Below are 25,956 nucleotides of genomic sequence, written 5' to 3' on the forward strand. Positions count from 1 at the left end.
ATGCCTTTTCTCTATAAAGAAGAGCATTTGTCACTTGCCTGAAAGAAGGACTACTAGATAGGGGATGCAAAGTCATGGCCGACATCCCTGCAATACTCCATAGTATCTTCTAGGCAGATACGGTAGCAGTCCTTGCCTAAAGGAAGCCTGTAATGAAAAGGCAGTAAGCAGGAGTATTTTTCTCTCTGCAACTTCTCTTATGCTTGTTTTTAATCATAGGCTGAAACTTGCTGCTCAATCCTTTCAGCTACATTCTTGGCTACTCCCATGTGGATTTCTGTGCTGTTGCCACCTTACCCTGCCACTTAATTGCCTATTTTCCCCCATCTGTTTGTGAATGGAGTTGTGACACAGGAAAAAAAATGGAGTGTATTTCATATTCAATTTCAATCTTTATTACAGTCACAGACCGCCACAGTATTTCATATAAATTATGAACATGTTATATGAGAAATGTAGAATTTAAAAACGTGTTCATTCCCCCCCCCCACTTATTTCTGGTTTTGAATGTCAGATGTCACTTAACCACTTCTTAAGAGAGCAAGTAAGATACTAATCTTAAAATATTCCATGAGATTTTTAGTTTGTTTTGGACCAAATATCTTGAGTGTGATAACTTGGTATGTTTCTCACTTCTCCACGACAGTTGATTTTTATGGTTGTGCTTTCTCAGCATTTTGTATAATTACAGTTGTTCTTTTTGACCTTTGGAAGGTTAAATGAGTATAAAGATGCCCTTAATTCAAACTCATTCCTGGATAGCCAATCTATGCAGTTTTCTTGGCAGTGATAAAAGATCAGTTTGACTTCTTCAAGCATTTTTTCCTACTTTCCAGTTTATTTTATTTTATTTTTAGTCAACAGTCCAGGATTTCCCAGGCTATCCCCTATTAAGTTCCAACTCTGGACCAACATTACTTCACTTTCAACAATAATCAAGTTTGGCTATGTGCTACAATTTGCTGGCACATAAGCAATTATGTGTAGGACAGTCTTAACTGTTGGAAAGAATGCTGATGTTTATAACATCTATTTTTTATTATTTTAGGCCAAATTTTAACTAAAAGTTCTTGAATTTTTACAAGATTGTGCAAACTGACTTTGCACTGAGGTGCTTTGATGATTATGTAGTCACACAATATTGGATGTGAAAAAGCTTTCAAAGAAAGAGAATCATAACCAAGGCTGCTATGTTGGCTGCTCAACATTAAGTATTATGTTGGATGTATTGTCCTTAATGAACCATTTTTAGAAATGCTATTAAGAAAACAAAAGATATAGTTACCACTGTTAAGTGTAACTTTTATTGTAGTGTAGGTGTCATGCAATAATTATGAGTATAGCTTTTGGGAAAATCAGCATAAGACGAGGAGAGTAACCTGTTTGTCTAATTGGGAGAAGCCTCCATATTCTAGGGGACTTCCTGTGAAGAAAGAAAATTACAAACTGCTCAAAATCAGACATGATTGGAGCAGACTATAAGTTGAATTAATTGTTTCCTTGCGGTGGAGCTGGCATGTAATATAATTGCAGCCAGTCTCACCAACATACATGCCCATCCGGCTTTCTTCTTTTAATGTGTAGCTCTTTCCATTAGGAAATCCTTGAGGGTAATGCAAATTTACATTCTTGTAGCTTTCCATTTAATTCTGCCTTAATACAGTGCGTATTGGAACAAAGCCAAATATTGGAAGCTTGGGGTGGTTAGGGAGAAAAAAAGGGGAGGAAACAAGTTAATAAGTGCTAGAAGACCAAAATCTAATTTCTTTCAAATTGAACTTGATCCCTGGTAACATCATGAAATGCATCCATGCAGTTTCCTTAACGACATCAAAATTGGTTTGCCATTGCCTTCTTACAAGATTTTTGTTTGGTTTCCCAGTTTAGAATGAAGACTTCCAGCGAAATTATATCTGTGTATTATTCATGTTTATTCTTGCTTAGAGGTTTTGGGGGTTTTTTTCCAAGAAAATCAAGATTGAGTAGACGTTGCCTTCTAGCTGGATGATAAGACTGAGCATATTACAATAGACCTTAAGCAGACTGATCAGGCTTGGGTTGTACATAAATAGGGGGCCACCTTGATAAGTAGTGACGTATCTTAGATTTCAGTTTTGTTTCTAGAATATCAGGTTTCTTTTTTGTATTCTTCTGCACTGGAAAAAGTCATAAAGTGACTATATTTAGTCCTCGACTTATAAACATTTGTTTAGTGAGCATTCAGAGTTATAATAGCACTGAAAAAAATGACACGACTCTTATTCACACAACTGTTGCAGCATCCCCCATGGTTATGTCATCAAAAATTAAGATGCTTGGCAACTGACTCACATTTATGACGGTTGCTCCTGACAAGCAAAGACAATAAGGAAGCCAGATTCACTTTACAACTGTGTTACTAATTTAACAACTGCAGTGATTCACTTAACATCCGTGGCAAGGAAGGTCATAAAATGGAGCAAAAATGGTCTCAGCAACAGAAATTTGGGGCTCAATTGTGTTTATAAGACTAGGACTACCTGTACCTTTTTTTTCTTTTTAATCTTCTCTTGCACTTCTTTTCAGTTTTCTTATATTTTGTTTGTATTTGAATTTTAACTCACAATAACCTCTATTTTTAAAAAAAAACATTTTGTGTTCCCAAAGCCAAGCATATTTTCCTACTTTGGACCTTCTAGGGCAGGGCTTTTCAACCAGTGGTACGGGTACCACCTGTGGTACATTAGCACCTAGCAGGTGGTACGTGACCATCCTAGAAAAGTGGTAGCAGGGGAGGGGAATGAACTGAACCGGTGGCAGCACCGCACAAGCCTGAGCGAGAGATGGCTGGAGCTGCAGGGCTGTCAGGGCTCAGTGGAAGCGCCAGGATCAGCGCCAGGCTCCAGCTGAAGCTCGGGGCTGATCCCAGTGCTTCTGCTGAGCCCAGAAGAAGCGCCGATCAGCTGGAATGTTGCAGCATCTTTACATTCAGATGCTTGGCAACTGATTCATATTTATGACGGTCACAGTGTCCCAGGGTCATGTGAAGTGACCAAAACCTGCTGCAACCACCCAGCAGATGGGGGGAGTAAAAACCAAACACCCCCACCCCACCCCCACTGCCAATCCTCAACAGAAATGTTCACAACAATGAAAACCTCAGACAGCAGGAAGAGCACCGCCTGCAGGCAGGCAGGTGTCTTGCTCGGCTGTGGCTTGGGGGTTACTTTTTCAGTGCCATTGTAACTTCGAACAGTCACTAAGCGAACTGTTGTAAGTCGAGGACTACCTGTACTTCATCACTTTTTTCCCTTTTTTTTGGTCAAGTTTTTGACACCTTGCTAGGCGACTGGTGGTACTCGGATGTTGCCATATCCTAAAAGTGGTACAGTGAGTGAAAAGGTTGAAAAGCCCTGTTCTAGGCCACTTAAGTGCCTAGCAATGAAATAGAATTCCTCTTGCACCGAACACCAGAACATGAAAAAGAGCTAATTAAAAAGCTGGCTATATTTCCCTACTTTTTTAGTTAAATAAGGTGTTATTAAGCCTCCAGTATTTCTTCTCTTTAGCATATTTCTTTTCTCTTGAGTCTCTGCTTCTTGTGGGTCACTTCTTTTAGCTTTTGTGATCTTATAGGAGGAGGAAACCTTTTGACAGTTGTGAGCTGATTTGGCATTTGAGTATATTGTAGCCATTATTTTAAAATGGTTGCCATGGGAAAGCTTGCCAGTTTAGAAAACACTTAGCCTGATTAGTCTGGCCAGTTGCAGACACCCGTTTATCTGAAGCACAAGCTGTTGACGCTGGTCTCCGTTAATCCCTTTAGCCATCCCCATGTTTGATCTGATCTTGGTTCTGGGTGTTTCCTGGACACCTGGCATAGTAACAGATAAAGCCCTGGGATGCATCCAGTTACCATTGCTATTTTCTAAGAACACCTTTGTGGGGCCCAGAGACATTCTTTTACACAAAGGCAATATTTGCAATTGGTACTTTGCTTTGTGCAGCATGCCAGATAACCCATTTAATGTTTTTTTTTCTTAAAAAGATCTAACAATAAACTAATGTAAAAGGGGAAAAAAGACTGATGGGTACGAAGAGGTCCACACTCAGATGTTCCCCAGCCTTGAAGGGAATTCCCTTAAAATCCCTTGATTGAGAGCAAAATGGCAGTGAGGGTGGAAGGAGAGGAGACACAATAGGCATAAAGCACTTATGAAGTTTGAAAGGGAATTCCCGTGGGGGAAAAATGTGATTCTTTTTTTCCACCAGAGATTGGTTGGTTAATCGCATCAAAGCCTTGCTTTTTACTGATTCTTTTTGTGTGTGTAAGAAACGGTAGCATTAGTGAGATTACAGCATGGTGCATGCAGTCCATAAAGAGATATAGGTGCCAGGCAGCTGAGGCAAGGGACATAAAACTCTGGAAATAGAGGCCCTGAGAAACCAAATTGTATGGGCATTGGATTTGGGTTACATTCCGCTTACAACAACTCTTATGAAGAAGACCGGTGGTCGCGCAGTGATCAGAATGCAGTATTGCAGGCTAAGGCTGCATTCCCACTGCCAGGAGTTCAATTCCTTGAATCCTGACTGGCTCAAGGTTGACTTGGCCTTCCATCCTTCCAAGGTCAGTAAAATAAGGACCCAGATTGTTGGGGGCAATAGGCTGACTCTGTAAACCACTTAGAGGGGGTTGTAAAGCACCATGAAGTGTTATATAAGTCAAAGTGTTATTGCTAAGTGCTGTCATAGACCCCAACCCTCCTATCCTTTCGTAAGGGCCTAGAGACTCGGCTCTGCCAATTGGCCTGGGGTCCCAACAGGGGAACAGCACAGTGGAGGAGGTTAATCAAGTAACAACTGATCCTGCCTCCCCCCCCCCCCCCCGCCCACACCCTCCCCCATGTGTCTTTGATTATAATCTTGGTTTTAATTTACTCTTGTTTTAATGTAGATGTATTTTTATGTCCGTAAGCCACCCAGAGTTACCTTATGGTAAGATGGGCGGCCAATAAATTTTATAAATAAATAAATCTCTTTCCTATGGTATTCTCTCCTTCCATTCTAGTATCTCCATTAATTATCAAATTTTACTCAAAAATATTCATTTTCACTGAGTATTTCGTAGATATGTTGCAGCCCACTTAGTGGCAGAATCTGCTCAGATTTTTTTTGTTCTCATGTGACCCTTGTACCTTTTATTTTAAATATATGTTGATGTCAGTACATTCTGGTAAATAAAATTGTTGAAATGGTCAAAAGTATGCTAGAATCTGGTGAGTAATGTAGCTACATGGCTTTTGTTTTGAAAGTGTCCCCATTTCTCAAAAATACCACAGTTACAAGCATGAGAGAGCCCACCTCTTTGAGTTTGTGATTTCCTAATCTCAGCCGAAACATTCACTTTTTTGGAGAATAGGATAATTAGAGCTGGGGGGGAACACTCGTTCTCCCAACATCCTAATTCGATCAAGCAGAGGAAAACTGGCACCAATAGGCAGCCTCACCTTGGTTTCTAAGATAGTACAGTTCTCATGGTCTAATGACTTCATAAATCTAGTGAATATTAGGACTATGTCACAAGGCATTAGTAGCCATGTCCTATTCTTATATTTTCTACTACTGTCTAGTGAGACACTGCAGTAAATGTATTAGGCTTATTTTTGGACCTCTTTTTAGCTGTGAAACACCATTAAATTTCCATTTAGCATTTGAGGCAAGAAGAGGATGGCTAGGTTTACATATCAGAACAAATCATGGTTTAGTCAGTGTAGGTACAAACCTAACCAACTGTGCAAGCAAACCAACACCTAGTAAAAAAAAATAGCATAAGGTGAGGTATGTACCTAATTTTTTGCTTACATAAGACTCAGTTTGCATAGTGTTGCTGTGAGGATTGAGGAGTGCACATTTATAAAGCCATCTGAGCATTACACTCATTATAACATACTCAGAACTGCAGTCCTAGGCATTAGAAACCTTGTTCAATCAGCAGAGCCTGCCTAGTCATATGAAACTTCAGTTTTGTGAATCTGGGGAATGAATTAAATTGTATTCTCTCTCTTCCCTTTGGCAAATAGGACACTGCTTGCAGACTTGCAAAATTAATTTTGGGTTTGTTGATATTTCCCTTTTGAAGCTGTGTTCCCCTTTCTGATCCTCTCCTTTCAGATTCCTTGTTACTTCCTTTTCTAAGCTAAATAATTCCCTTGAAGGTTTTTCTTCTTCTCCATCCCTCCCTCTAGTTTCCCCCCCCCCTTTGTAAATGACTTGTTCATGGTTTTTCACCAAGGGGATCCTACTGCTTTTCCCATCAGTTCTTCCCAAACACTGTAGGATGTCTTCAAGATGCTTGGAATTCCTTGCCATAATGAAAAACAGGTGATGCTCCTTTTGATCAACGAAGCATTTCTCACTTGCACGTAGCAGGTTTCATGTTGCAGCTCTCTGGGTGGTTCAGTGGACAGATGGGGAGGAGAAACATGAGTCTGATGCTTTGCTCTCTCAGGTTTTTTTTTTAATGTTACTTTTTTATAAATAGTTGTAATTATTTTAGTGATTACATCAAAAAAATTTAAGTTATGGTAAGATTTTTGCAAAATCTAGAAAATAGCAGTGTTAAGCTTGCTTCTGTCAGGTAACAGTGTATAGGATGCTTTGGGTCTGTTGATTTTGAAAAAAACGTTTGGTGGAAAGCTTGTAGAGTGAGTTGAAGTGCAATAGGTCCTTTGAAGGGCGAGGTCAGTCCTATTAAGCGTGTATTGCTGAAAAAAACCTCACGTTTTAAGATTTCCTGATACTGTGAATTTTTAAAAACAGAATTTGGTTTTCTCTAGGAAGTGTGAATTCCAGCAATGGTTCCTTGTAAACCTTGAAAGAAATCTGCAATGAATTCCATGTAGCATATTAATCCAATACCCAGTACAGGGTTCCACTACAGGACAAAAATACAATTAGTTCAAAATGGTCTTCAGATAAAATAGAACAAGCCATACAAGGAGGAGGAGGAGACAACAGTTTCATTAAGCATAAGATCTCTTGTACAGGGTGGACACCCAATTGTACTTACTGTCTGTTTTCTTGATTGTCTTCCTGTCCTTCATATAGGGCAGTGTCCATAACGTACTGTCTTCCTTCTTTTCCCCACAATAGCAGTCCTGTGAAGTAGGTTGAGTGTATGTACTTAAAGTAGCCAATGAGCTTCCTCATTCTTAATTCAACACCTTACCTTACCTTCCATACCACTGGCTCTTTAAACACGTTTAAAACAACACTTGCTTTGTCACATGTTTACTGTACACAGTAGAAGGAAGTAATTTAGGAAGCTTTCATAAAAATAAAAGCCTCTGCAGAAGTAGAATTCGGTCAGCAGATCTCATGAATGTACTTCCCACAAACTCTGTGCATGTGAGTGCAACTCCATCACCACCCACCCAGGGCAGAGAGCGTGTGAAAGGGCAGAGAGAGGGGAAGACATATACTGGTGATGGTAGAGTTACAGAAGTTGGTAACAGTACAAAGTGAGATGTTCAACCTTTGAATCTAGGGCCACATACGGTTGCAAAGACACAAGGCTGTTCTTTTTTCATTGGTGTTGCCCGTTCAAGGAGTGTGAATACATTTCATCCAGGACTAGATTTTATGGGTGGCAAACTTAGTTCCTTCCAGAGGAATTGGTGAGTCAGGAACCCTTTCGCTTCATTATTGGTTTACACCAAAGGTCCCAGCATCTTCTGAATTTGGCCATCCTATCTGGCCATCCACCTCAAGTTTATGACTAACAGCATTAGACGAAAATATATATATATAAAAAAAGCTGCAAAAGTGCTGGCCTACCTAAAGGTGAAGAAATCAGTGATGAGTAATTAATGGCATGCCAAGTTGACACTGTTATACTTGGCTTCCTGATTTGCCTCAGTTGCCAGGTTTGGTCTCTTCCCTTTAGCAGATACCGAAATCCAGCTGTTATATGCCCTCCTGCTCTTAGAAATGTTTCTCAATTGAAGGAACATAAAAACCTTGATTCTGAAGAGAGCTGAAGATTCAGCAGTGGAGAATGGATGTTGTTTTTCTATATGTCTGTGTGTGTGTGTGTGTGTGTGTGTGTATGTATGCCTGTCTCTGACACAAGCTGCTAGCTCCTTTCCTCCAAAAAGCTGAGACTGGCAGTCAGGATCATCTTGCTGCTGCTTGCCACATCTGGCTGGCATGTTTCTTTCAAGCCCATTTGTTCAGCTTTGTTGCTATGGAGACAGTTGCTAGGAAGTGCAAGTGCAAGGAAGAAGTGGGCAGGGCTTGTCTGGGTGGGTGGTGATGGAGTTGCACTCACATGCACAGAGTTTGTGGGAAGTACATTCATGAGATCTGCTGACCGAATTCTACTTCTGCAGAGGCTTTTATTTTTATGAAAGGCTGTAGTTTTTATTCTACAAAAAGACAGTGGGTTAGCGTTGCGGAGTGGCATTTCTCTAAACTTTCAAAGCAGTGATTTTTATGACTGAGGTTTCTGTTGCTACAGTGGATTACTAAGCTGTTGTTGTGTTAACTTCAAGGCCGTTTTCCCACCAGATTTCGCTTCTTAAGGTTGAGAAGCTCTCTTTGGTACGATGCAGTGCCCTGTTTTCCCTTCACGTATTCCTCCTCTAGCGTGTCACCTGAGGGTGACCCTTGATTCTTTCAAGAGCTGTTTCTTGTTCTTCTCCTTAACCCACAGCATTTTTTGCCGGGAAAGGGCAGCTTTTAAAAAGTTATTTCTCTCTTGGAAATGACATTATTTCTCTCTTCTAGTCATCAGGGACATTTAAAAAAAAACAACAAAAAAAACCCCAGGCCTGTGCTCAGACTAATCTGTCTTCCCCCCCCCCCCCTGAATAAAGGAAAGGCCATTGTTCTCTAATGAATGTCTTGCGGCAGAAAAGTGGAGATACGAAAAGAAACTCACAGCACGATTCGGGGTTCTCCCTCCTCTCCCTTTCTTTCATATTCCTTCTATTTTGGGAAATGTCGTAAATATATTAGTTGGGTTTTTTGTTAGTGCTGACTAGCTGTAGAATTCTTTAGATATTATCCTTACTTGATATATGGTAGGTAACATACATTATTATTATGACTGACGTGGTGTATCTTATCTTGTATTTTCAAGATGATGTAGACAAGATATTTTAGTCTGAGGTATAAGAAATATAGGCGATACTTTTTATCTATTCATTTTCTTATTTTTTTTTAATGTTACATATATTTATTTATTCATCTTTCCAAACACCCAATAGCATTTTGACATCAGCCAACCTTTATAATTTTGAAATTTTTATTAGTTTATTAGTTAAATATAAAATACAAAAATACCCCAAAAAAAGTAAGGGAGAAAAAAAGTGTAGAGGGAAAGAAGAAAGAAAAGGCGTTGATTTCCAACTCCTTTTGGTGCAATAGAATAAGGTAATAGAATTAAAACATTTATTTTTTATAATATATAGTAGCCATTTCTATAACAACAAATCTGTGAAATATAGGCTATACTTGAGAGCACTCTTGTTCTTTTTAGATGCAGATATATTGGAGAAGCTAAAGGCAAAATACACTAAATACTAGGTGCTTTTCTTTCATATTTCTAGTTGTGGCAACATGCTGTTGTTCTACATTGAGAGAAAAAAATGTTTCACCCCTTGCTGATTTTGTACATTTGCCCACTGACAAAGAAATGATCAGTCTATAATTTTAATGGTAGGTTTATTTTAACAGTGAGAGACAGAAGAACAACAAAATATTCAGAAAAACGCATTTCAAAAAAGTTATAAATTGATTTTCATTTTAATTAGTGAAATAAGTATTTGATCCTCTATCAATCATCAGGATTTCTGGCTCCCAGCTGTCTTTTATACAGGTAACAAACTGAGATTAGGAGCACCCTCTTAAAGGGAGTGCTCCTAATCTCAGCTTGTTACCTGTATAAAAGACACCTGTCCACAGAAGCAATCAATCAATCAATCAGATTCCAAACTCTCCACCATGGCCAAGACCAAAGAGCCTGTCCAAGGATGTCAGGGATAAGATTGTAGACTTACACACGGCTGGAATGGGCTACAAGTCCATCGCCAAGCTGCTTGGTGAGAAGGTGACAACAGCTGGTGCAATTATTCACAAATGGAAGAAACACAAAATAACTCTCAATCTCCCTCTGTCTGGGGCTCCATGCAAGATCTCACCTTATGGAGTTTCAATCATCATGAAAACAGTGAGGAATCAGCCCAGAACTACAAGGGAGGAGCTTGTCAATGATCTCAAGGCAGCTGGGACTATAATCACCGAGAAAACAATTGGTAACACACTATGCCGTGAAGGACTGAAATCCTGCAGTGCCTGCAAGGGTCCCCCTGCTCAAGAAAGCACATGTACAGTCCCATCTGAAGTTAGCCAATGAACATCTGAATGATTTAGAGGAAAACTGGGTGAAAGTGTTGTGGTCAGATGAGACCAAAATAAAACTTTTTGGCATCAACTCAACTCGCCGTATTTGGAGGAGGAGGAGGCTGCCTGTGACCCTAAGCACACCATCTCCACCGTCAAACATGGAGGTGAAAACGTGCTTTGGGAGTATTTTTCTGGCAAGGGGACAGGACAATTTCACCACATCAAAGGGACAATGAACGGGGCCATGTACCCTCAAATCTTGGTTGAAAACCTCCTTCCCTCAGCCAGGGCATAGAAAATGGGTCATGGATGGGTATTCCAGCAGGCCAATGACCCAAACCACACAGCCAAGGCAACAAAGGAGTGGCTCAAGAAGAAGCATGTTAAGGTCCTGGAAGTGGCCTAGCCAGTCTCCAGACCGTAATCCCATAGAAAATCTGTGAGGGAGCCAAAGGTTTGAGCTGCCAAACGTCAGCCTCGAAACCTTAATGTCTTGGAAGGACAGTGGCTAAATTTGAAATTGCAATTCTGACTTTCTCTTAAAAAAAAAACAACCAAGAAAATATTTAAGAAAATAAGATAAAGAGTAACCTTGAACATCAGCTGTGAAAGCTTACGATGGAAGAGTTTCAAAAACAAATTCATGCTTTGTGGGAAATATCTTACCAAACTTATCAGCTCCTTTCTACAGCTGGCGATGAAATAAGAGCTTTTGGGAAAGAATCTCGAAACAAACTCAAATTCAAACTGTGACTACAACTAATATTTTACTGGGACAGAACTTAATAGAAGAAATTGAACAATCAAATACACTGACAGAAGAATTAAATAGTCAACAAACACAGTTTTTGAAGACGGTTATGGAAAAAATATGGAAGGAAGTTTATTTGAACCAGGGCAATTGTACCAAGAGGTGAAAATAATAAGATTTGGTGCTGTTGGCAGTGGAGTCTGGAGGTCCACTTCAATATGAAATAGTAATACAAGAATGCTTTGATGACCCTGAGGCAAAGAAGCGTAAAATGGCATGGCAAAGGAAGAAAGCAAGAATACGATTGAAGAAATATGAACATTTTTAGGAGGCCAAATAGATAATATTAAAAAAGACAGGATGGTACTGGGACTACGAGAATGTTTTGAAGAGTAGATAAAAATATTGGTTAACTAATAAAAAATAATAAAAATAAAATACAAATGTATGAATATTAATATTGAAATATTGAGTTTTTCTAAATGATATGGGTTAAGATGTATACATGTTAAAAATGATAGAGTATAACTAATATATTTGGATGCAGAGATGGATGTTTTGAATGTTAAAATGGAACAAATTTTGGTTAATTTTTAATATGTGGAAACTATAAATGAGAAATAAGAATATCTTATTGCCCTCTTTTCTTTTTTCTTTCCTTTTTTCTGTTTGTTTTTTTTTCTTTTCTCTTTTTTTCTCCTCCTTGTGATATGTATTTTAATGATTACTATTTTAAATATTCTATAATTGTTATAGATATGGAAATGAGATAAATGAGAACTGGATTACACTACCAGATATTGAGAATTATATAAAGGAAAAAGAGATTTTTTAGTGATATGAAATTGAGAAATCTTAAATGTTTTAATTTTAATACCAATGTAAATTAAGCTAGAAAAAATAGATAAGGTGTTTGATGCTTTTAAGATGGAATGTTAAAATATGAAATATACTAAAAGATTGATGGATATATATTCAAAAAATAAAATAAACTATTAAATGTTTGATGAATAGCAATAAGAAATATGTTAATCTAGATAAGAGATAGTATATATCGAAGAAAAAAGAGAGAGGAAGTATTGGTTATAATAATGTGGAGATCTGTAATATGTATTTGTTTGAAATGGAAATACTGTAACTCGGACACCACGTTGCTTCTTAAAGATATTATTGTAAATGTTGGAAAACTATATATGTGTATATATGTATGTGTATGTATGTATATATATATATATATATATATATATATATATATATATATATATATATATATATATATATATATATAAAATCTGTGAGGGAGCCAAAGGTTTGAGCTGCCAAACGTCAGCCTCGAAACCTTAATGTCTTGGAAGGATCTGCAAAGAGGAGTGGGATAAAATCTTTCCTGAGATGTGTGCAAACCCAGTGACCAGCTACAAGAAATGTCTGACCTCTGTAATTGCCAACATGGGTTTTGCCAACAAGTACTAAGTCATGTTTTGCGAAGGGGTCAAATACCTATTTCAATCATTGAAATGCAAATCAATTTATACCTTTTTTTAAAAAAACTAATGCATTTTTCTGGATTTCTTGGTGGTTCTTCTGTCTCTCACTGTTGAAATAAACCTACCATTAAAATTATAGACTGATCATTTCTTTGTCAGTGGGCGAACGCACAAAATTAGCAGGGGATCAACTAATTTTTCCCCCTCACTGTAGCTATCTTCTGAAGCTGAGCTGCACTTCCTTTGCCTCCTCCACCATTAAAACTAGTTTTCTTTAAAAGAGTGAGGTAGTGCGTAATAACATGAAGCCAGTCTGATATGTGGTTAATGCACCAGGCTAGAAACCGGGAGACACTGAGTTCTAGTCCCACTTTCGGCATGAAGTTAGTTGGGTGACCTGGGACCAGTCAACTTTTTCTCTAGGAAAGAGCGAGTAGGGAAACCACTTCCGAAATCTTGACAGGAAAATTGCAGGGACTTGTGAGGTATTTGCGAGGAGTCAAGACTGACTCGGAGGCACACATATACAGACACAAACAGCATTACAGTAATGTGTGATAAATTTAGCTGTATGTTCTTTTCCTTAATTTCTGGCAAACGGCTTTTACAGGAGCAGGTAATCACCATTTGTGACCATTTTTCTTCTGGCCTTCAGACAAGTCTTTCTGCCAATGGATAAACCAGAAGCTAACCTGCAGGAGAAAAAAATTGGAGCAGTCCCTGTTAATAGCTGTTACCCTCTCAAGAGAATGAGATGTTTCAAAGAAGAAACACTTGGCATCCAGTGAAGCCAAATACTTCCTCCTTGGAAGGACTGCCAGTGCTCCAGCTGGAGGGATTCATTCTCTTTTTGGCTGTTGCTTGCTTCTTTCTGGGAAGAAGTGTTGCATTCCTCCTCCCCCAGATTCTTTTTTTCTGTCAAGGTCCCGTTGTGTTAATGTAAAAAAAAAGGGCAGATTGCAGAGAAATGATGGTAGTGCTCTCTGCGTGTGTGTTTTTAAATAGGGTGTGTTACTAATTTTGGAGTTGCAGCTTGTATTCAGAACACTTGCAGCCTGCGCTTCCTCCAACAGAGATGTTTGTTTCTAACTGGCTTTATATCAGGGGTCTCCAACCCCCGGTCCGTGGACCGGTACTGGGCCCCGGCATGCCAGCAACCGGTCCATACAAACAAGCAAAGCCCCATCCGCGGGATGCAGGCAGGCAGCACACAAACCCACGCACCCTCCGCGGAAAAACCTCTCTCCACAGAACCGGTCCCTGATGCCCAAAAGGTTGGGGACCTCTGCTTTATATTATCATAAACTAATGTGGGGACAAAAATGCTAAGAAGGACAGTTTTTGTCCCATCTCATTTTTGGTGTTAAAGCAAGCTTCTTAGAGATGTACACGCGCGCACACACAGAGACATACTTAACTCTCCAGGAAGAGCAGGGGGTTGTGATTTGGCGCACGTCCCTCTTAGGGTCTTCCCATAAACATCTGAAGTCCATTATGTGGAGAAGGTAGGCCTCCTCTGGTTTTAACGCAGCTCTTTGTTATACATGAGATATAATAGAATGGGTCCTAGCAGAGCAGGTATAAGCTTGCCTCATGCCTATTGCAGCTTACAACTCTCAAATATATAGGGGGAAAATACCTAGATTCTTGCAAGAAAGGGCCAACTGCAACATAGACTGCATAGTGTTATATATTGTAACACATAGGCATATTTATATTTAAAATACGTAAACTACCCTTTATCCAAAGGGTGTCTCAAATTGTGGTAGGTATCATTCTAAAGGTAAATGTAACACAGTAACACTTTTTAAAAAATAAAATATTCTATCTTGTTTGGGTTTTGAACTTTCACAGTATTCTTTTGGAAGTCATAGTTTTACACTCAGGCCAAGAACTGGGTTTGGGGACAATTACTGGATTATGGTTTTTCCATACCATACATTGTACTACACGTTCAGTTGGTGCAATCTTATTTCTCAACCTACCACAATTTCTCTTCTTCCTTCTAATCCCCCAGGTTAACTTGAAATTCCCCTATTCCTCATTTTAATAACAGTTGGGAATTTTTTCATTGGGACCTTGTTGCCCACTTTTCTATTGTGACTTTCATTCTGCACGGAGGTTGGCAAGATTCCCAGCATATCTTGTTGCCATTAACTGTTTGTAAAGTATGTAAAAACAATATTATCACGAAACCTAGGTTTCCTTTGCCCTCATGCAGGCTAAGCCTTGCTGAAGTAGGTCATCAGGTCTGCTGCATCTAAATTAAATGCTGTTGCGCATGTCTCCTAAGGCTTAACTTCATCTCTCACTGTTGGAGATAAGGATTTGAGTGCCACAGGATAGGATTATCATGCTCCTGACCAACATTGGGTTTCTGATGCACCTTTCTTTGAAACATCTGTTGTTGGCCATGACTTAGCCAGATTGCACTAAAATAGGTCTGAGCCACAGTCATACCTTTATATATATAAAAAAATCAGCGACTACATTTAAAAGATATTAGTGTCGATATTTATATTGAATAATAGCTGGGTAACTTTCCCCAGTATAATTGGCATAAACATTTATATCCCTTGGTGCATCGTATGGTAAAATGGTTGCATTTCCCTATTGGCTGCTACAGCATTGAAGCCAATTCAGATTTGGTCAGAATTCTTGTTGCTTTTACCAGGAATGTTTATACAACTTCCAATGATGTACCGGTATATTCATTCCATAAAAATAAATATAGATTTAACTACTCAGAAGGCACAGTACACATGTCTGACATGTAAAGATGGTCAGGAATATGAAAACAACTGGTATCTTCAGAGCTTTCCATTTTAATTGACTGTAGAATGCATAGCGTTTCACAGGCAACAAGTGAAGTGGGCATTTATGTCTAAAAAACATAACAGAAATAGCAAGGAGTCCATGCTCTTGGCATCAGGTCCCTCTCTAAGGTTCAAAGAGCCTAGTCTTCAGCAGTTAGTAAACAAAGCAAGGGGCAGAAAAATAATTTCAAAATTTAACACTTGCAGTTTTTTCTCTGACAAACCAATCTGCTTTCTTTTAGAAGGGAAAAAAAAAGACATTGGTCCTAGCAGATAGAGGTGTATGACAAAGAACAAATCTCTGTAATTATGGGAAAGTACATACAGATAGCCCTTGCTTACCAACTTGTTTAGCAACTGTTCATAGTTACCAGAGTGTAAAAAAATAGCTTTGCAACAAATTCTCTCATTACCATATAACTACCGCAGCATCCCAGGGTTGTAATTGCCATTTGGGTACTTCGCAACTGTAAAAATTGGATCTTGCAGTTACATGATATTTCACTTAATGGGCAAAGGGGAAGTGAGCTTGCAAGGCCATTTTGGTCACATGATTTCCCACTTAGCAACCACCACTCTATTTAGCAATAGAGTTACTGGTTGCAATTGGGGTTGCTAAGCGAGGACTAGTTTTATGGACGTTGCAGGGTAACTTGGATTTCCATTTTTTTAATCTCAGCTTTTTATGATACTTTTATAGAAGGTACCACCATAATTTTAAGCACTTTTTCTTCTATTGTGTGGAGGTCTATAAACCTTTGTATTGGTTTGAAAGTCAAGTCTCCAGAAGCTTTGGTAGGAAATATAGCTGAATTTTAGGAGTTTTGAAAGTTGAGTTTTTGAACCCTGCTGTATGATAGGACTGGCTTCAGAATTCCCACTGTATAAAGTCTGCAAACCTTTGTTGAAAATAATAGCCAGTTTGTACTTTGTATATAAAATGTTCTTACTTAATTTGCAGTCAGGAAACATACAAAGGCTTGTCGTTAAGTGGAATAAGCCAAATTAAGTGGTTACTTTTGAAGCTTAAAAACGCTAGCCTGTGGGAATGGCTGTAAGCTCCACGATCAGCAGGTGGATATGTTTTTGCATGAGGAAAACCTGAAGATTTTGAATATATATATATATAATCACTTTTGTGAAAGCCAGTTTGGTGTAATGATTAAGGCTAAAAACCAGAACACTGAGCAGCTCTAGAAAGAAGGCACTGGGGAAATCCTTTCTGAAAAAACTGCCTGAACTGGTTCAGGCAGTTGCCAGGAGTCAAACACTGGCTTGAAACCCCCTGCCCCCTCCCCCCAAAAAGTCACTGTTAGTGCATTACGCTCATCAGAGAGGGAGGAGATGTGTTTGATTGTTGGAAGCCAAGAAGGCATTTGCAGAAAGCAGCCTGGTCTTGAGTTTTTCATTTGTGCATGAATAGACAAGATAAAAAATGTATACAGATCGACTTATGACCACAGCTGAGCCCAACATTTCCGTTTTTACAACCTTTTTTGCCACAGTTAAGCAAATTACTGCTGCTGTTAAGTGAAACATGCGGTCATTAAGCGAATCTGGCTTCCCCCATTGACTTTGCAGTGATTCACTTAACAGTTGTAGTGAGAGAGGTGGTAAAACGGGGCAAAACTCACTTAACAAGCAGAACAATTCCTGGGGGTACCAAATTTTGGCTACTCCTGGCTTAGAAGGTTCTGAGAGCTGTAGGTGGGCATCGCACGCTCTGCTTCCCAGCATATTGCCTGTTTGCCGGTGCCAGCCAGTAAACAGCAGGCAGCTTTGGATGGATGAAAAGCAGCTCGTGTAACTGTATGAAGAGTGACTGGAAGGGGCGTTGTTTCGCATGCTGCCTGCTTCCCACGGATGGGGCTTCACTTGTTTGAACCGACTGGTTTCTGCCATGCCATGGACCGGTGCCGGTCCACAGGTTGGGGACCCCTGCTGTAATATATGAAAGGGAATCAATCTGACATACTTGGCTCTTCTTAGAAGCCATTTAATTCATCGGGGGGGGGGATAATAACGGAATAGCTGGAAAAGAAAGAGTCATGGCAGCTGCATGAGCTGAGTATAATGCCTGAAGACAGCCTGTGTGTTGCAGGTGCATGACACGAAGTAGTCCCTGATCCTTTCCTCTCTTCGTCCTCACTAGGTACCTGGTAGATCCCATCAGTAGGCCTGGAGTCAGAAACCTTCAACTAATCCAAATCTCTCTTCTGCTCTTTGGCTCTCCATGCGAGCCAGAGACAAATGGATGCCATCGCAAGTGCCGGCCTCAAGAGGAAGTTTGACGATGTGGACGTGGGCTCGCCCATTTCCAATTCCGACGATGAGCTCTCCAACAGTGATAGCGCAGACAGCTGTGACAGCGTCAATCCTCCAAGCTCCTCAGGCTTCATTCGTAAGTATTGGCCTTAGCAGGCTTTTGAAACACGGGAACACCGTACAGGTGGCTTCTGTGGCTAAGTTAATGTGGTTAAGCCATCATGTGACCATGCCTAATTTTAGGGCCATTTTTTTTGCTGCAATCATTAAGCAAACCACATGGTCATTAAGTAAATCTAACTTCCCCTATTGATTTTGCTTGTCAGAAGCAGGCAGGGACAATAGCAAATGGTGATATCTCTCTCTCTCTCTCTCACACACACACACACACCGACACTGCAGCTGTCATAAATGTGAGCCAGTTGCCAAGTGCCTAGAAGTGGGATGACTGGTCATAAGTCAATTTTCTCAGCACCATTGTAATTTTAAACAGTCGCTAAAGGAATGATTGTAAATCAAAGACTTAACGTGTGTTATCAGCATTCTGGCAATACTTACAGAAGAATTTTCCTGTTCCAACTGTTAATCCCTGAAGCCTTAACTTCATCAAGAAAGTCTTCCATGGTGTCAGACTTTTGCAAGGATGGGGTGACTTCTGAGGTGAAGAGTAGTAAGTATAGACTTCTGGCTAGCTGCTTCTGTCTTGCCAACCAATAAAAGATTGTCAAGAGCAGTCTAAAGATAGCCTATAATTTCTTTCAGTCATCCTTCTTTGACCCAGATCTATTTAATAAGTTGGACTAATGTAGCCAGAATTGGTCATATAAAGAACGTGCAGTTATGAGGCTGTTCATTCTCATGGAGTTAATAATTCTAATAAAAGTGTGTGTAGTATCCTTTTTTCCCAATCTGATCCTAGTGGAATATATATCTACACTCTTGCTGCTTTTTGTTTATTGGGTGTAATAGAAGCAAATCATGTGAAAAGTTACTATTGTTCTTGGATGCTCCATATAGGATTGATTAGTTCTGGAGTCCCCAACCCCCAGGCTATGGGCTGTTTGGAACCAGGCCGCACAAGTGATGGGCGCGTGTGCTCACACAGCTCCACTTGCACGAGTGGTGGGCGTGAGCAGATGTGCACGAAGCTCCATTTGTGTGAATGGCACATTACTCCACTTTCACATATGGAGCTGCTCACGCACACTTCTGCTGCTCATATGGAACCATCCTCTCTCTTCCCCCCTCCCCAGGCTAGGCCGCCAAGCCAGAAGGATTGAGGACCGCTGGATTAGTCCATAATACCTTGATTAGCAGGACCATGTAACACTTAGGATTCAAGGAAGACAGAAAAATGCTTTTGTGCGAGTTGTGTGTATGTGTGAATGATCCACTACCTTCCTCCAGTATTCTCTGCCGCCACTGCTGCCCACTCCCCCTTTGTGTGAGATGTGGAAGAGAAGGTTGCTTTTTTCAGTCACTGTCTCCCCTTCTCTGGAGCAGTGCTCCTTGGATATCAGATGGCTGCCAATCCCGTAAGCCTTTTTACAAGACCTGGCTAATTTCAGCAACTCTTGAGGGACTCGCTTCAGTCTCTCCTGATTGAATGCATGTGGCAGGACCCAGGAGATGGGCCTTTTCTGCCATGGCGCCTGCTCTGTGGAATATCATTCCCACCCACCCACCCCAGTTGAAACTGGCCCCATCCAGATAGCCTTCCAGAAGGCCCTCAAAACATGGCTATATCAGCAAGCTGGCAGAATCTCACAGAAATGGTGATATAATGAGATGGCTGTACTATTTTCTACTGTCTTGCAATTAATAATGTTGATATTTTTTTTAAAAAATGTACTTGTTTTTTGACTGAGCTATTGTCCATTTGAGATGGGTGGCTATAGAAATATAAATAAATACACACTTTTATGGTTGTTCCTCACTGCTGGGTGTTATTTGTTACGTTGGTTACATTTTTATGTTTAGCTTTTAACCTTATTACTGTTCTGGACCTCGGTAAGCTGCTCAAAGTCAGGCATGATTAGAATAGTGTATGAGCCTAGCAAAATAAATAAATTCCCTAAAGCAGCTGTGCCTTTTCCTAGGATCATGTGTCTGCCCTCATGTTCTGCATCGCCATATTATTACCTTCTTTTTATCCATTCTCAGAACATTAAGAGTTATAAGAAATTAATCAGGCTATTGATTCCAGGATTCTAGTTCAATAGAATAGCCGATAGTTCAAACAGCTTACATTCTGCCCCTATGATTGTTACTCAGATAGGCTTGCCTATGTTAACTTCATATGATTGGAGAAGGAAGTTAGATATGAACGATGACTTGCTGGATAAAGACCTGACTTGACAAAACACTGCCATGCCTGTTGTTTTACACCGTTAGTAGTGTTTGAAAAAATGTATTTCTACAGAGCCTAAAGATTTCTCAGTATTTCCCAGACTTCTGGAAAGACAGCTTGCCTGTCACTTACTAATATGCCTCTGCCGTGCATAGCCAGAATTTTAAATAAGCTACAGATTTCACTCTTGGTTGTTCAGAGCTACAGTAAAACCCTGCAGGCTTGGCCAGTGCTCTTTATACTGTATCCTGGAACATGCTCAGAATTCTGTCCAGTGCTTAGGAATTAAGTGGCAGATATATCGATGCGGAAGATTTTGAAAGCTTCTATGGCGGAGGACACATTCTTCAAACAACGTTTGCTGGGGGTGCTCTGTAACTGTGAAGAAAATATTAAATGGGCTGTGTGAAAGGAGACACACACCACTTACTTCAATTTCCAATCGGTGTTTCTGTTTTGCTTTCTTACATCTCAGCAACCTCCATCTTAAAAAGGCAGAAACAGCTGCGTAGGAAGAACGTGCGCTTCGATCAGGTGACTGTGTACTACTTTGCAAGGCGTCAGGGATTTACCAGCGTTCCTAGCCAAGGGGGCAGTTCCCTGGGCATGGCCCAGCGGCATAACTCTGTCCGCAGGTATACCCTTGGTGAATTTGCCCAAGAGCAGGAAGTGAATCACCGTGAGATCCTTCGAGAACACCTGAAGGAGGAGAAGCTTCATGCCAAGAAAATGAAGGTAGGCTTTTGGGCAGAAAAGTCCTTTTTTGGTCATCTGTTTGCAGAGTTTTTGGCGCCGTGGCTTGACCATATTGTGATGTATACGTAGCAAATACAAGCAGGGTTGGGAATTGATTTTGAGGACCTGTAATCCTTTTCCCAATTTGATACGGTTAGTTCATCTCAGGCCTACCTGTGGCAAGTGGTAGAGAAGACCTGCCGGTAGATAATCATATGGTACTTTTGTGAATTTGCTGGACTCTTTTATTTGTCTGCCTCTGCAGTAAGATATTAAGAAATAGTATTCAAAATATGCAGTTCTAATTATTTTTGCATTTTTGGTTTTCTTTCCTGTCTACTCCATTATGTTAATTCTGCAACCCCAAACGGAAGCCCATTTCCCCCTGGATTTCCCCGTATTTCATAGACTGCATACAGCCCTCCATCTGGATTGGAATATGAGAAATGCAGCTGGTAATGTGAAAGTGAGCACTGAAGAATTTCTTCTTGAAGTGAACGAGCGCTTTCCTTCTGGGGCTGGGTGAGGGAGGGTCAGCTTTCTGAGGAGAGCTAAGGATTCCCCGCCATCCAGCAGCAGGGGAACCCTCACAGCCAAGAGACAAGTCCTGCTAGCGATGCCAACCAGCCTTCTAGCCTCTGTTCTGTGTCAAGTTGATTCATGGGAAGGCACAGCAATTGCAGCGAAAGCCTCTCCCTTTTAGCCTCCTCCAGCAAGATTCCTCTTCTATCCATCTCCTTATCGTGCCTCCTGGCGGCTTGGTTGGTGTGTCCTGTAGGTTGCCTAGTAACTGGGTTTCCCTTACTGGATTGAATGCTTCTGTCAAAAAACATAGACGTTCCAATCATTCTCTTGCTACCATGACAACCAGCTTAGCAGAAAGGACAAAAACTCGGTAGTCCTGCGACTCTGGCCTACTTCTTATAGTTGTTGAAGGAAACCTCTTTCTGAACTGCCCAGGTTTGTCCATATAAGATCTGCCCTTGTTTGTGTATATGCCACCTTCTCCAGAAGGTGAGTGTAGAGAACCTACACATCAAAGAGAAGGATCTGGGTTATATAACTTGCTAACTAACTTGCTGGCTTTCCACGGTGGCTATTTTTGGTGTGTTTTTAGTTGTACGAACGAGCAACCTGTCCTAGATACCGCCCCAATCCCATCATTCTCGTAGATTGAGGCGCAGTGTGTCTGAAAAGAAGCCTGCTTGCTTACTTATTTATTATTCCCCACCTTTATTATTTTTACAAATAGCTGTAGGCAGAAAACATATCCAACACACACCTTCCTCCTCCTGTTTTCCCCACTAAAACAACCCTGAGAGGTGGATTGGGCTGAGAGAGAGTAACTGGCCCAAATTCACCCAGCTGGCTTTCCAAAAAAAGTACTTGCAGCTTTGGTAACAGGACAGTGGTGTTCCTGAACCCTATGGAAAACATGCAAAGTGCTTTTCTAAAACGGGAGTGTTTTGTGTATTCCACATAGAATTCGGCATTCTGAAAATCCATTTTTCTCTTTCACAGTCTGTTTGCCCACGGAAATGTTGCTGATCTTATCGGCTACATTTTAAAGGTTTCATTTCTAGATTTGTTATAGACAATTCCTTGTCATTTTTAATGGCAATTCAGCTTTCTCACATATCTGATCCTTATTCAGCCACCTTCTGAAGCTTATTTGTTATCTTACAACAATCTACGGCACCTTCTTCCCTCTAGTTGCCGTGCCTCTGTCAAAAAAGCTTCATACAAGTCTTCTCCCCTACAAAGATTGGAGGTGAAACAAATTTGTTCCTCTGTTCAGGAGACGATTTGGGGTGGGTGTGTTTGTATGAGGCACAAATCAGCCACGTGTTCCTTCTGCTTTGCCCTTGAGGACAGGCTGTGTCTGCCACTAGAAAGATTACTGTGCTTTCCACATGGCCAGCAATGCGAACTGTGGCGTCCCTCATCTGTTTGGTGTAAGAAACATCAAGCTGCAAATGTGTTTAGTGTCTCAGCACAGTTTGATGTAATGATTGGATCAAGGTCACCCTCAGACCCCGGAAGGTTCTAGAATTCCCACCTGTCACACTGACCGCTTCCCTCAGAAGATGGAGGAGACAGGATTGCAGTGCTGGAGCAGAGTTTAGCGCTAACCTCAATCCTCAGCTGTGTTGCATCATGTCTCTCAGGAACGGCCCTTTGTAATACCATAGCTACTCTGATGAAATACTACTACTTGCCTTGTTTTTGCCATGAGTGTTCTTTTAATTTTGAATTTTTATTGCATTTTAGACAGGGTATAAAAACCAAATAAATACATTTTTAAAAAATAGGGGGAAGGGGGCAAAAAAAGGGAAGGGCCAAAAAAAAAGGAAAATTGGGGTTGCAATCAAGGAGGCAAAGAGCTACAAAAAGAATAACTCCTGACTTTTTTCGGTAAAGACATAAATACTGCTTCCATGTAGCCCAGCCATGTCAAACTCATGACGTCGTGTGATGTATCTGACTTTTTTCCCCATTGCCAGCAATGGGGTGGGTGCGGTTTCGGTGTGACACATCCAGCCCATGGGCTGGCAGTTTGACACACCTGATGTAGCCCATGGTTCAAATCTTTTTTTTTTTGCTCCCCCACTTAAAACAGACACTGTATTTTCTTTTTTTTCTTGCTTTTTAATATTCTGCTAAGTGTACAGGTAGTGCTGGACTAGCAACCACAAGTGGGAGTAGAATTTCTGTTGCTACCTGATTTTACTACCTTTTTTCCCACAGTTAAGTGAAATCCACTGCAGTTGTTAAGTGAAACTTGCTATCATTAAGCGAATCTGCTTCCCCTTATCAACTTGGCTTGTCAGAAGTTGGCGAAGGTCACAAATGGCGATCACATGACCCTGTGATGTTGCAACTGTCATAAATACATGCCAATTGCCCAAGTCATGCGATCATATAACTATGGGGTGTTTCAGCAGTCATGCATGTGAGGATCTTTCATAAGTTACTTTTGTCAATGCCATTGTACGTTTGAATGGTTGCCAAACACAAGGTTGTAACTCGAGGACTAATTAACTGTATTCGCTGTGTAAATAATATAACACAAATTTGTCAAAGTGAAAAATTTAAAGTATTATGATCTACACGGATAAGAAAGGATTCCGCCTGCTTTTAGATACCACTCTCTAGAAACGTCAGATTCAAACGTGAGATTTTGGCTTCAAAAATGTGTTACTCTATAGGCATCTATACGTATCTCCTCTGAATTTTTTGGGGGGAAAAATGAGATCTACAGTACAGGCTTGTATGGAGGTTACCATTGTCCAAACCATGTTTTGAAGTTTCCCACCTCAAATAAGCTAAATGAAATACGTATCTCTTTCTGATATCATTCTGTTTGAAGGTGCAGATTTTAAGGGCTGATGGGCTGGATAAAGGATAAAAAGGGGTGGGCATGGAGCTAAGGAATTTGCAAAGAACTAAACTACCATTCTTTAATTGATCGTGATCTGCCTGCACAACCCAACAGCGGATTTAATCCATCAAAGCCCATATTTTCTAACAAGGCTATGGCTTGCATGGTAGCTTGAAGGCTTGCAATGTGCAAAGGTCAGTCACTGTCAGAATTTACCCCCATTCTCTCTGGATGTTGGGTTGTGCAAGCAAAGGAGAAAGAAAAGCCCAGAACGTGAACTAACAGTGCTCTGGCCTCTGCATATAAAGCTGGATTGCTGTTAGAACTTGCTCCCTCCCTGTCCAGACAAGATAAAAGGCAGTTTGTTCAGGGAGAACAGAGCAAGCTTTGGGGTTACTCCAGCTTTGGCAATGCAGAAAGCTGCATCACTGTCAAAACTCACAGCTTGGGAGGAATCGGTTTTTTGGAGGGGATGGGTGACCCTTGCAAGCCCAGTTAAACTCAGGGAAATCATTTGTCTTTTTTTGTTTTTTTCCAGACTGAAAACTGATGGGATTTCAATTTCGAGATTAACTTTGCTGGTGTGTGTCTGTGTGTTCTCTGTTCTTTCCCACACCCTCCCCTAAGCTGACCAAGAACGGAACTGTGGAGTCAGAAGAGGCTGACGGTTTGACCCTCGAGGATGTCTCAGATGATGACCTCGATGTAGAGAACGTGGAGGTGGATGACTATTTCTTCTTACAGCCACTGCCTACCAAGCGGCGGCGAGCTCTACTTCGAGCCTCTGGGGTTCATCGGATCGATGCAGAAGAAAAACAAGAACTTAGGGCCATCCGCCTCTCACGAGAAGAATGTGGGTGTGACTGCCGGCTGTACTGTGACCCTGAGGCCTGTGCCTGTAGCCAGGCTGGAATTAAATGCCAGGTCAGTGGGGAAGAAACCGCTAGGCTTTGGCCTGAACTGTATCTCCTGTTGCCTGTGTGTCTTTTTGATGTGGAGAGGGGTCCACCCCAACCTTATTTCATGTGTTGAGTCCCAGCTTGTAAGAGGTGATTTTTTTTAAAGAAAGAGAGCTATTCTCTGCCCTCTTAAGGGGTGACGGGATGTATTGTCCCCCTTAGACGCTCCAAGACTGAAGTTTAAAAAAAAAGAAGTGAATAACTCGGGCGGGAAGATCCTGCTTGAGTTTGTGGAGAAAAACAGATGGGGGAAAGGTCTTGAGGAAATAGCGCTAGCTTTTCAGGATGATGTGAAGTCACCGTGGTTATACATGCGGGATCCACCATTCTTCTGCTTCCCTCTATTGGATGCTCTATGAAACGAGCGCTGGAAAGAATCTGCTCAAATGTTAACATAAATTATGCAGCATTGGTGCAATTTTAACCGTATTTTCTTAGCATTTGATTTACAGTACTTTGCTTCTTCAAGGCAAAACGAAGAGGCAAAAAAAACGGATGTTCAGAATCTAGAAGTCAAACGCAGGAAGTCTTAGTTCAGTTTTGATTCCCAGCATCTAAGATGCTGGGTGATGCCTGCAGAGCTGGATTTCATGCTCTGCTCTGCTTTGTTCTCATCAGTAGCATTTTGCTTTTCCCGTGGAATGTGCATTGGCATTCCTGCTCTTAATGTTTTCTTGGCAAAGTCATTCCCTCCCACTTTCTCTGCCTCTTTTTGCACCACAGCTTTTGCATACTAAATGGCTAGCTCTGGTAAAGGATTTCAGATCCTCCTTCCTAAAAGTGCTTTTATCCTGAAGAGAGCATTTGATCGTTTGATAAATG

At 40.7% G+C, this 25,956-nt stretch overlaps 1 protein-coding gene across 5 annotated transcripts in view; it reads left to right on the forward strand.

Annotated features, from left to right (window-relative positions):
• Window positions 1-25,956, forward strand: part of CSRNP2 (cysteine and serine rich nuclear protein 2) — a 50,033-nt gene that overhangs the window by 11,976 nt on the left and 12,101 nt on the right. For 4 of the 5 annotated variants that reach the window (XR_014024983.1, XM_081316622.1, XM_081316624.1 and 1 more), the window contains 3 exons: window positions 17,596-17,844; window positions 20,534-20,793; window positions 24,803-25,099. Coding sequence is in view for 4 of the 5 variants with exons in the window: in XM_081316622.1 (XP_081172748.1) it covers window positions 17,694-17,844; window positions 20,534-20,793; window positions 24,803-25,099 (708 nt within the window). In the remaining variant the exon portion in view is untranslated. The remainder of the gene's footprint in view (window positions 1-17,595; window positions 17,845-20,533; window positions 20,794-24,802; window positions 25,100-25,956) is intronic. The other variant, XM_081316625.1, reaches the window with a different exon arrangement.

This window comes from Vipera berus (genome assembly GCF_964194415.1).
Source record: "Vipera berus genome assembly, chromosome: 2".
NCBI lineage: Eukaryota > Metazoa > Chordata > Lepidosauria > Squamata > Viperidae > Vipera > Vipera berus.